The sequence below is a fragment of the Gordionus sp. m RMFG-2023 genome, chromosome 3, assembly GCF_954871325.1.
Source record: "Gordionus sp. m RMFG-2023 chromosome 3, tfGorSpeb1-WG-v2, whole genome shotgun sequence".
Taxonomy (NCBI): Eukaryota; Metazoa; Nematomorpha; class Gordioida; order Chordodea; family Parachordodidae; genus Gordionus; species Gordionus sp. m RMFG-2023.
In genome coordinates, this window is record NC_088777.1 from 17,619,493 (window position 1) to 17,632,837 (window position 13,345).

The 13,345-nt window shown below is 26.1% G+C and overlaps 1 protein-coding gene across 1 annotated transcript; it reads left to right on the plus strand.

The window, feature by feature from the left end:
- Positions 1-462: 462 nt before the first annotated feature.
- LOC135926162 (uncharacterized) lies at positions 463-12,766 on the plus strand. Its single transcript, XM_065461897.1, has 4 exons — positions 463-598; positions 7,592-7,694; positions 8,142-8,297; positions 11,014-12,766. The coding sequence occupies exons 2-4, from the start codon at positions 7,594-7,596 to the stop codon at positions 11,933-11,935; spliced, it is 1,179 nt and encodes a 392-aa protein (XP_065317969.1). The 5' UTR covers positions 463-598; positions 7,592-7,593; the 3' UTR covers positions 11,936-12,766.
- Positions 12,767-13,345: the final 579 nt, after the last annotated feature.

Genomic DNA, 13,345 nt, shown 5'->3' on the forward strand with positions numbered 1-13,345 from the left:
TCCCTGTCTATGCTATGATGAGCTAAAACAAATATTAAAAGACTTGATTATTACATTTATCTCGTCAATAAATATTTTATTAATTATTGTAAATATTTATTCTGATATGCGTATGCTATGTTCTTCGCCAATAAATAATAAAAATTGTATTTTATAAATATTCTTATTTAATTGGTAATGATAATTTTATAAAAAGTACCTTGTTTTAAGATGCTCTCATTTAACAAAAGATACAAGTATATTTAATCTTGTATCTTTTTGATATTTTGAATAAGATACTAGTATTTGTATCTAAGATCTATTTCTTTACAAACAATCTGTATCCATATCTAGATTCTTTTTCCGAAGGACCTGCCCAATTCTGATAGTAGTTAATAATTATATCAGCTGTTTTGGCTATTTAAAACACTCGTGCTTATAAACATATGTTTTTAATTAATATAAAGGTAAAATTATGATGATAAGAGATTTATAAATTACCTTGATTTCCTAAAAGCCGGATTAAAATTTTGCCAATAATTATAAACAATAATAAATTAAAACTTCTTAAGATTCTCAAACTTAGTATCCCATACATTGAACAATTCAACAAATTAAGGTATAAGTTTTATTTTTTTTGTAAACAATATTATTTAGTATATTTTTCATAAAAATTTCAACCAGAAATAGGCTATCTTTATATGAATAGAATTTCCACAATAACTTAATTTCATTTTTTAAAGATTGCATTCAAAAGAAATCTTAATTAATATTAAACTCAATTTTTGAAAGTATAACTTTTTATAGGGGGTTTATAAGAGTTAATTATAGCCAAAATTTAAATAAAATATTTGATTGTTTAGATCCATTTGTTTTGTCAATTTTTATCACTTAGAAATTTTTTTATGACATTTAAATAGTTATTTTTGGTTAAAAATATTTAAGAAATTGATCAATATCATATAATTAGACCATAAGTATTTCTATATTTTTAATTTATTTGAAAATTCTACATATAAATTAAGATTAGTTCAGTTTATGGCATATTTGTTTGAATTTTACAGATCAAAATTGGCCACCAAGTTTTGTTTCTGATGAAGTGAATTATAAAATAAGATATTTAACCATAATTTCTGTCAATGAATTAGCTCTTAACTCATAGTTTGGGGACCAAGTTCCTCTAAAAATATTTTGCTACTCCACAACAGAAGATTTGTCATTTTTGGTGAATTATACCTTAAAAATTAATTATGGATGATAATCCCCCCTCCAAAAAAAATCCATTAAATTTAAAAAAAAAATCAAAAATAATCCCCCCCCCCCATTCTCAGAAAGAAATGAGTGTTTGTTTTTTAGGTAATTGTTTTCCACTTACCTTAAAAATAATTGTGCTTATAGTTAATCATTTGTGCCATTTTACAAATTATTTTGGATAACCAGTTTAAAATATGAATTTGGTATTAGTACATGAAAAAAAAAGATAACAGAAAATGATGATCAAACTATGCACTTTTTGAAATTTTTTGTCTACGACCAGTTCATAGAGTATAATAATATATATTTTAAACATAATTAATTGCCCCTTACCCCCTTCATTCACATAGTATTATAAGGAGAAAATAAATTTTAATAACTTAAAAATTACATTTTTCATTAATAAATTCTTTATTATATTTAATTTCTCATAATTATTTTTTTGAATAATTATAATTTTCACTTATTCGATCATTTTAGTTCTTCGAACTTTCAAAATACTTAAAAAAGGTTCATTTTTAAAAAATATTTTATTGTGTATTATATTTTCATCGATTTTTTAACTTTAAAAATGAAGGACAAAACCGCTATATACAAGAAAAAACATATAAGGTCGTTTTGGCTTTGGGTTTAAAATTAATTGCTAATTTTTAAAAAACATCTTTTAGATTGGGAACAAGCAACAACTGATTAAGAATTAAACTTCGCTTATATTTGAAAATTCTTTATGGGATCCACTTTTAATTGCTTAGAAAAAATTAAACATCTATTTTTTATTTAGAAATAATGACCATACAAAATAATTTAGGCTGACTCTTAAAAATAAGCTCTTATATTTGACACTAAACCTGCAAAGGTCCCGGATTTTGAATAATTTAAAAATATGAGAAGCGAACTATCATGTGTTTTCCAACTATTAAATTTAAAAAAATCATTCTAGTAGTTATTTAAGAATATTTTAAGTTTCAATAATTTGTTAAAGATGACTATATAATATTGACAATTTCTAATACAAATATAAATATAAATTAAAGAGAAAATATTAAATATATATGTTAGCGTTAATGTGTTTTTTTCCGGCAATGTGTTATTTTTCTAGTTTTAAATTATTTTTCAGCGCGTTTATTAAATTTAAAAATCTAATTTTACCAGAAATGTATTCCATCATGTTTAGAATACCTACCCTATGAATTTCAGACAATTTTGCCATGAACTTAATATTAGTCTTTTTCCACAAATTTTTAAAAAAATGATAAATGACTTAAAGGTTAACGGCAAAATAGTGTACAACTTATAAGATAGGTAATCTTGACAAGCTGAAATACATTTCTGGGGAAATCAGATTTTTAAATTTAAATAAACTTGCTCAAAAAAGGATTTGAAGTTGAAAAAATAACACCGTTAACATATATAAACTGCTTATGAAACATGATGTCTCGAAAAGGAACTTTGCATAAAAATATAAAAGTTTTAAGCATTTAAAATTTGATATATAAATTTAAATTATATTTTAAAAAATTTTGAAAATATAGATTAAAATGCACATAATATTAATAATTAAAATTTATTCATTAAAAAAATATGGTGTAAATGAAGAGAAATATAATTAGGAAGCATATTATATTTATAATCTGAAACCCCATCTTCTTTGGGATTGAGTCCATTATTTTTAGGGATTTTATTAGTGCTTGGTGTCAACTCCCTATATATATTAAAAAGTCCTAACCCATTCAATCTATTTTCAGCGGTGGTAGTGTTGTTAAATGGTTCGATTTGAGCCGATTTTAAAAAATGGCAAATTCGATATTTTATCCAGAAAAATATTACGCAACCCTTAAAATTTTGCTCATAGATGGCACAAAGGTTTGGACTTCGCGAAATCTCAATGCTTAGGCAATATTTTTCTGGCTAAACATTTGCCCTGATTTCCTGAACTTCCAATATAATGATTTAGCTATTCTTCAGTAAAAAAATTTCAAATGATTTGGTGGGAAATTTTAAAACTATAGTTAAATATAACGCTAAAGAAAATTTCAAATAGATATTAATTCATAGAATAAATTAGTAGCGTATTTATTTCTGCTGTGAACAAAATTGGGATATATATGTAATAAGATGTGGGAATTAGCAAAATTTTTGAAAAATATTAAAGCCGGCATCTGGATTTTTTGGCTTAAAAGAGGGGAGGGGGGGGGAGGACTCGCTGCTTAGGCCAAGTCCAGGTATATTTGTATCTTTATTTTAATCGGGATTTTAAATATAGTAACCAATTTTTTTTATTTTACCAATTTTTAATTCTTAGTTTTCCTCGGATATAACCACTTTTCTTCTTTATTTTTTTTCTCGAGTAACTGGCCTATCGATAAAATAAACGCATTCATTCATAACTTTATTTAATTACATTAAAAGATTTTGATATCGCTTTTTACTATTACTAATAATATATATACATTTATGTTTTACAAATGCGACTCTACACTAAATACAGATAGATTGATAGAGAAAAAAAGTAATTTATTTAATTGTATTATATTAACAACTTATTTTTTATGCGGTGTATTATGACTAATTTTTAGTTTTTTTTTAAAGTGACAATTTTCTAATTAAAAAAAAATCAATATTAAATTATATGAATAGTTATATATTTTAGTAACAATTATTATACTACTAATTATTTATTCATTCCACCAGTGACTTTTAAGCCAAAAAATAAATTATGCATATCTATTTTCTTTTTAAAAAAATATATAATCTAATTTTATCCTATTTTTTAAATTTATTGAAGAATTATATAAAGTGTAATAATGAATGTTTTTTAGGTAAACAAAAGTATGATTTGGCGACCTTCGAAATTTCGTATTTGTTCTTTTTTGTTAATCAATAAAAAACAGAGTTGATATATTATTAATTATTGTTTTACTCCTTAATTTTTCTGTATTCAAACAATTTCTTATGTCTAGGTATTAATGTTGATTGGAGAGTCATAATAAATATTATATAATTTAGGTTATAATGTAATATGAAGCCCTACCTCATGCAGAGTCATGAAGACTTTTGGCGGCCCGGGACTTATAATCAATTCGGCGCCACCCCTTTAATCAATTTACGCCACAGAAAAGGAAATCAACTACAACAATTTTTTATATCGCATCGTGATAGTATTTTAAGGTTGGTACTTATCGATAAAAATATTAAATTAAAATTAGCAAAAAAAGAAATTCAAATTTAAAAAAAGAGAAAATTTAAGTAGCAGAAATTAAAATAATCGCACATGAACCAAAATTTGGCGGCTCAAAATAGTCCAATTTTGGCCACACCGAACGTTGTCCAGCTGGCTACTCAGTTTGCACTGGTCTGTGATCGAATCTGATTTTTTTGAAAGTTATCGTCGGCTGAGTATAATAGAGTTCTATATCCACTATTTTGCAAAATTTTATTTGCATTGTGATAGCGTATCTAAAATACAAGAAATACTTTTTTTAAAAATATTCTTCTGAATAATTTTCAATTTTTTTCTTCTTGAGCTATATCATTTCTCCCTTTCTAGTGACTTTTTATTTCTTATTGAATATATTTTAAATTAGTGCTATGTTTTAAATGATTTTAAGGTGAGTGCTAAAACGTTGATCGATTTGTAAATAGTCTTAACAGCATCCACTATTTGATTGGTTAAAAAATTCTAAAATTCGGTTTTAAAAAAAGACAGTAAATATACATGTTTTAGATATAACCTAAAACTGCAGCGGCTTCTACACCCTTATGTCACTGAAGATTTTAACGAAAAAGTTAACTACCCTCCCCCCTTTCCTTATACTTCGAAATTAGTTTTTAGTTAATAACTGAAATACCCACTACCACCGGAAGTTTTATGCACCAAATAATTATTACTAATACAATATAATGTAGTATAATATTAATTTCAGAAATGCGTCAAAACTTGTTTTCGACACCAGTCACCAATTCCCAAGAATAATTTATTACCAATAAATAAGAAAAATCTTAACTTAGAGTAAAGCTATGGATTTATAACAAAGAAATATTATCCACAAATTTCTAAACCGATAGGAAAAATCTGCCGTTTTATTTTTAATTTAATTTGCTTTTTATAAATTTCAAAAAATTAATTATAAATGATTAAAAAAAGGAAGAAGAAGAAAATATTGATTTAGGAAATTGCTTTTTTTTCCTATTATACTAAATAATAATAAAAGAAATGATATCTGTATCTGCTAAAAGAAAAGTGATATGAATCTAATCCATTTATTAACAAGGCAATAAATGAATATATTTTAATGTATGTGTCCTGGGTTTAGAACATTAGGGCTAAGCTTCATAGACCAGGGTTTTTAGTAAATCTTTAAAACATATAGTGTCCGTTTTTTTATACTTTTAAAATTTGTTAGAATTGTATTACCACGGTATAGTACCTACTCCTTTAATTTTAAATAATTTTGCGATTTTTTGTGTATTATTTTAAAAATTTATATTGAACGTATAAAGTTTAAAATTCAAAAGATCATTAAGATATTATGATGTTTCTAATATATTATTTTGTAGAGTATAAGAGCCGCCTTATCCTCTAAAATTTTATGAAATCATATTGAGAGGGATTCATCAAAATGTCATTCAAAATCAATAATAAAATAAAAGCACAATGCAACTTTTTTTAAAAAAATGAAGCTCTTTTATCCTCCTCCAATTGTATACTCTATTTTAAATATGAATAATTAGTCGTAATCTTTTAAATGTATTTAATTTTTTAAATTCCACGTATATGCCAGATCCGACTTAATAAATATGCATGTAATATATTGATGCATAGCTATTGTAGACCTTTTTTAAACACATAGGTTGGCCTAATGCAATTTCATAGTGACCTTATCAATATTTATTAAATTCAAATAGGCACAATGTTTTTGATATAAAAAGTCAGTTTATGGGTTTAAAGAAGAACACTATGTAACTAAAAAAAGATATGATATAATAATCATATATCTCAAATTATCGTCAGACTTATTTATTTAATAATAAATTATAGAATCTTAATTATCTGGCATGTTAGAATTCCATGCTTTATTATAACCTTAAGGTGTTCTCACTACGAATAAATGTTAATATATAATTTTACATAAATTGTAAATGGGGAATAATTTGATGTATACTTCTTTTTATCAATCATTCTGTTAGAGAAGGTCAAAAGATTTTTGTCCTGATGAGACGAACGCATATCAATTCCATTCAAGATATTGCGTTCTTTTAAACGCGTTTCATCGAAATTATAACATCCGACATCGAATTTGTTTTTCGAAAAAACAAGACGTCGAGGAAATATTTATAAGTCCAACATCTTTGGATAATAATTAATTCAATCTGACCATTTTATCCAATTGATGACGATATAAGCGGAAAAATAAGCAATCACGTATATTTTGGCCAGAATCGTCAGATTTACATTCCACAGGCGCCCTTGAAATGTAGAGGTATCGTTGGAGCCAATTAGTAGTCTCTAATGGATAATTCACTTCTGCAATGAGGGGCAAAAAACTGGATATTAGGCCTCATTATCTTAGGAGGGTTTAGGGAACTTTGATAACAATGTATAATAATTTTCGAAAATATTAGCATTTTAAAATGAAAAAAAAGAACCATCCCCTCATGCCAATCTCAGACAGAGATTTGTAATTTATTAGTCTTTGCCTAATTATAAAAAAAATAAAAATTTCTTCCTATATAAAATTATTGATTTGTATTAAATTTTGTAACCTAAATAAGTAAAAATAAAAAAACAAGTTTAATTTTACTCTATATAAATATCAAATAAAAAAAATTACCTTACATGTATAGATCTAAATAAATTGCTCTGAATTTAATTTTAAAAAAATATAGAAATATTATACAACCCATAGAAACGGAACCCGGCTCTGGCCATAAATTCTTGTTTTAAAAATTTGGGCATTTTTTAAAAATAAAGTAAAAATGAATCAATTAATTAGTTGGGAACATTTATTGCTCATATTTTCTACTTTACTTAAAAACAATTTACAAAAAATTATTTAAAATAAAGAAAATAAAAAAAATCTAGGTAAGATTGATTTTTTTTAAAAAAAATACCGAAGTTTAATATTTATGCATAGGATCCTAGACTTAAATGTATTTATTTATTTATTATCGATCAATATTATATTCCTCAAAATTTTTGTCAAACTTACATTCATTTGAAAATCTTAAATAGTATGTTCTGAAATTTACTTTGGACATAAGTTACATCTTTCATCAAACTACAATTTTGAATAATTTTTTACTTGCACATATCAAATTATATTAGAATTTCCTCTAATTTTTTTTAAAAAAAAACTAGTCATGACAGTCAAATTTGTGCCAATAAAAGTGTCATTGCCCATATTAGTCACATCAGGGATCATTATACTCCTAAGCCTGGTACTTTGTTGCTATTTAAAGAGGTTACAAATTATTTTATCTTAATATCATTAAATAGAATTTTTTTGGTTTCTTATTTAGGCCTAATGTTGTCTAGGTTTTTCGTCTTAAAATTTATTTAAGTCTAAAAAATTCTTTGTCATTTGTTTGATTTCTAACAAAACCATATATGGGACAGCTTTATACTTTAAAAAAGAAGTAATATGGCGTCTAAAATAGATTTTATATAGGACTATTTATTGACGGCTTATAGTGTACTAATAATAATCCTATATATATTTATTTAATTTTTTGCACAAATATTAACATGGTCTTTTACTATCATTGACCTTTCTATTGGTATATTATTTAGATAGTAATTTTATATTTATCTTTTTAGACCAAAATTTTAAAATAATCTTGGAAACCTTCTAAACTGACTATATTTTAATTTTTATTATATACTCCTTTTTTTAAAATACAAATTTTAGTCTCCAAAAAAAGATTCGGGTTGAACAGGGTTACAAAATATCGTCTTATAAGCCCAGAAAATCAGCATCTTGCGAAGCCTGTGCCATATGTCTCGACGATTTCCAACCTATGGAAAAAATCGTTGTTTCTAGATGTCAACATTCTTTCCATAACAAGTAGTATAATACAATATGTATATTTATTATTTTTTAAATTAGTTTTGAAAAGATATTTTTTAAGGAAAAAAAGAGAGGTATTGTGAAATGGTGAAATGGTGAAAATATCATTTATTGATTTTCTTTTCGCATGCTTATATAGTGAAGGCGACGACTTATAAAAATTTATATGGTGGCTCTAAGTTTTCTAAGCTTCGCTGTCCCCATAAATTGACTCAGCTTGAAACCTAGACTAAAAAGGGGCACCAGTTTATTTTTAAAAAACTATTCTGACTTGTAAATTTTATAAAAAATCTTCAGTTCTTAGATTTGATTAAAGGTTTGGTTCCCATATTCTGGTTTTCTTATGGGCAAACATTAGCATTTTATTTTCCTTACAATGTTTTTATCCTGCCCTTCAGTTTTCTTTTTAATTAATTATGGCGGTTCCAACACTTATTTATATATCGTGTTTTCGCAATGATTTGCATTATATAATAAATCTGAAGATTAAAATTTTAAAGAAATTGAGTTAGCTCATTTCTGTAGATGTATTTTATAAAATCAATGAAGAGTAAATTACAAAAAATAGTTTATGCTAAAAACTGGGCTGCCCAGCCCATAACTAATTATTATTATTAATTTAAAATTAGAAGAGATATTCAAGTTTTAACCTTGCAAATAATTTTTGTAGTTGAATAAAAATTCAGATTAATCACTTTATTATAACGAGTTTTTCGAGTTTCCAATCGATAACAAAAAAGGCATATTTATTAGGTATACACACCCAGGATTATTTTTAGAATTCATAATGTATTTACTCATTTTATTTTCACGTTTATTTTAAGAGGGGGGTCTTTTAATAAATTCCCATTTTTATAATAAAGATATTGATTCTTTTTTAAAAAAAATAATAAGATAATCTTTTGATTATAGGTATCAAACCTGTTTTTTTTTGTTACTTCGAACTAATCGATAAAAATGATTGCTTTAAAAAGGATGTACTATAAGAATAATTGTCGAGAATCTTTTTAATCCCTATTAATTTTTTTTACTTATAAAAACACGGCATAGGTGAGATTGTGCGAAGAATTGGAAAAAAAAGTTATTACTTAAAAAATTAACAGTATGATTAAATTTTTATACAAAAGTTGACTAATTATTAAAATTTCATTTCCTATTATCGATAAAGTGCTAGAGCAAGTTTAACAATCTTAATATTGTAATGGTAATATAATATTAAAAAGAAATACGAAACGAGAAGAAAATAAATTATATATAATTTATACCGTTCCCCATATGGAACAGACACCATATCGGCGCAAAGGGGAGTGTAAGAATTTATTTTTTTCGGTATGCCTCTACCATGCATCTAAGGTGTTTTATATTTTATTAGTACTGTGAACTTTACTTCAAGTATATTTGTTATTCAAAAAAAGCAACACGTTACTCATTATTTTTTGAAACAAGTAACGATTGGCCTTCCATTTCTTTAAAAATGTAACGCCCTTAGTAACGAGGTTACTTTTATGGACGTTACTTTACAGCACTTAATATTATTAATTATGATGAGATTTATGTTGTTTTATATTTCTAATAATCGATAGACAACTTTTTTTTTAATTTATATAAATTAATATTTGAACCCGAATGTGAATTTTTTTTATACTATTTTTTTTAATAAAGTGGTTTTTTACATAGTTGTCTTTTTCATTTCACAAATTTTTGTATTTTTCGTTAAAAGGATTCCCTCTAATAAATATAGGCTAGACTTATTTATAATAGAAGAGCTTTTGTTAGTAGTTTGTTTAAATAGATGTAGAGAGCTCAACGCCACTGAAAATAAATTTGAGCCTTTATGAAATAAAAGAGAATTACCTATTTTTGCTATGTAAATTATTTAAAAAATTAGCTTCTTCAAGTTAAAAATAAAAACTAGCAACACCATTGATTTTAAAAAAAATATGAATATACAATGAATATAGAATAAGGTGGTCTGCTTAAAGGGAGAGTGACCTAGGAGGTGGTATAAATTTAAAATTATTTTAATTGATTTTCTTAGGTGGTATAAATTTAAAATTGATTTTCTTTTTATAGCCTTATTTATAAAAAGTTTTGATAACCTAAAAAATCTTTGTATATATATATAAGAAAGAAAAAAATATATTAGAGATCTACAAATACCGGCCCGAGCCCGACTGGGTCTCTTTTTAAAAAATAATTTGGGTTTGGGCTGAATCGGGCCTAATATTTTTTTAAAAAATTTCGTGCCGGACTTAAATTTTTAAATATGATATCATTACAGTTTGTCAAATAAATTGATATATTTTAAAATTCTTGCAATAAACAAGGTGCTAATATTTTTTATTTGCAGAATATTTTTTTACAATAAAAAAAAATATTAAATTTTTCTATATTTAAATAAATTCCGGCTGGCTGACAAATAATTTTTATTTCGGGTCGGACTTTTCGGGCAAATAAAAAAATTCATTGGGCCGGGCAGGACAATTTTTTTATAAGATTTCGAGCGGGGCCAGGCTTGAAAAATAAGCCCGGTGCAGATTACTAATATATATTATGGAGTTGAAGTTTTTTAAAATAAATTATTGAATCTTTTTTGTTAGGTATTCACTCCATATATTAATGGTCACCTCTTCAAGATGGTATCCTTTAAAGGCCTTATAATAATGTATAATCTAATTATTTATTTTCTTTTTGAAAACAAACGCCTAAAAAGATGCCTGGAGAGATGGCTTGAAGTCAAAAATTCTTGCCCTATATGCTTAGCCCCCATCAAAAAGATAACGACCCAGGATGATGCTACGCTTACTCCTAATTGTTCTGTCATCGTTATTACATCCTCAAATACTGCAACATTAGACCACGTGATCAATAATCATATTCATCCTATCAACACTTGTCAAATGAATAATAATATGACTTGTTCAAATGGCAGGAACTTGAGTCCTGTCACCATTACTTCAATTCTCTTCAACTCGAACGAATCAAAGAGTTGTCAGACGAATGATAATGTTATCAACATTATGGACAGTGCCAATGTTACGAGCAACGGAAGCGGAAGAAATTTGGCCAACGATTTACCTCTCCCCAATGTTAATAATATACAAATTTTCACTCCTTCTCAATATCCTCAGCAGGCAAGCAAAATCATTAATAACAGTTTTTCTCCTTCATCATCTAATATTAAATCTGCCAACATAGTCTATCACGTGTCTACGTCTAATGATTTAGCTATAAGCCCCGAAAAACTTGTCTCAAAGAGCCAAAACGTCATGTCATTCAATCTCAACGATAAACATTTATTGTACCCAGTGTTAACCGATCGACAAGCATCATCTGACGTTTTGGGGATTCGTGATAACAAATACAAAGGTTTTTATTTTTCGTCCTCGACTAAAAATAACAATTCCACGACCAAGTACCAAAAACACGACAAAGGTGTATTACTCATGCACAATGAAGATTTTTTAGAAGCAAAAAATGAAAATTCGATCCCAAAAAACGGCAATGATTTTTTTCGTATTTCTTCTCAGCCCAATTTTATGGATGTTTATCAATACTCCGAAGTGGCCCAATCCTCGTCCTCGCCTTTCTCCGTATCATCCTATGATTTTACTCAAAAATTACCCGAAATATAAATTTGCAAACTTGAGATTTCCTTTAATATTTCCTATTTTTTATCCTAGTCCTTAGATTTTTTTTGCACTTAACTGGATCTGCTCAGTTTCCCATTATATATATTTTTAATTTGAAAATAAGAATATCCAAAACCACAAACCTCTCCCTTCATTCTCCCTCCTACCCAAATTCAAGTTTACAAGTTGATCTCATTTCTCATAACTAATTAAGAGGTAATAAAACAAAACAATTAACTAAAATGAAAACTAAAACTACTAATAATTTTTTTTATATATTAACATTTTATTTATAATCAAAAATTAACAAAGTGGTATGCTCAATTTAAAAAAACGAATATCCCATTTTTCACCGTTTTCTGATGAATAAGACAATTATATTTATAAACGCTAAAGGAATATGACTAATTGAATTATTAAATTTTGTTTGTATTTAACAATTGAACGATGAGTTGTTAAATTTATAATATATGTACTTACTATACTATACAATACATTATTTATATGCTATCATAAATTATAAAATCAATATATTCAGTATTATAACGTTACAACTTACAATAAAACAAAACATCATTACAGTGACCACCTTAGCTCTGCCATGATTGCAATTACAGGGTATTTCATTGGAGGAACCTCGCCGATTTACCAAATTCTGTAAATGAGATCCAATAAAAATGCTCACTTTATTGAGATAGATGCTAAATAGTTACTGTTGATGATTTTATTGTGAATTATCTCGTTTACTCGTTATTTATGTTTGTAGTCTTTTTTTTTAATTAATATTATTATTATGCTTAATTTAAACATTATAAAGCGTTTGTCATTATTTAAAGGTTGTATAATCGTGTTTAATGTTTACTGTAATAAATAATCAATAATAAAATATTTTTTAAAAATAGATATTCATCGGTAATTGTGTTGTGTTGTACCTTTTTAAAATAGATTAATTTGAACTGCAATATCAACGATAAGTATAAAAAATAAATTATTGTATATATTGTAATAAGAAGCCTGGACTGGCCGCTGGCCGATATCTTTTTTGAAAAATAGATTTGAACAAAAATGACATAAGAATAAAAAAAATTATAGATTAAAGATAGGGTTGTGAAAAGCCCGATTCTAAGTCTGGAGATTTTGCTCCTATGGTAGAAGAGTTTGGACATCTATTTGCCAAATCCTGAGGCTTACATAATATTATTTTCTGAAATTTTAATTGGGCTTTTCAACAATCCTAATTATAGAGCTATAGAGATAAAAAGGAAATTTTTTATAAAAAAATAAAACAATTTTTTTTGAATGGGAATTTTCCTGGGTAATGATTAGTGAATGTCAAATTTCCAGTCATATCGATCTTAGACCCGGACCGATTGACGAAGTCTTTTTTGAGGACCGCGTCTGGATCTATCATTT

Bases quoted from the DNA above. Each gene is read 5' to 3' on its own strand.
- LOC135926162 (XM_065461897.1), top strand. From the start codon at position 7,594: ATGACAGTCAAATTTGTGCCAATAAAAGTGTCATTGCCCATATTAGTC. The intron at 7,695-8,141 runs GTTACAAATTAT...TACAAATTTTAG, and splicing joins CTTTGTTGCTATTTAAAGAG to TCTCCAAAAAAAGATTCGGG. The intron at 8,298-11,013 runs GTAGTATAATAC...ACGCCTAAAAAG, and splicing joins CAACATTCTTTCCATAACAA to ATGCCTGGAGAGATGGCTTG.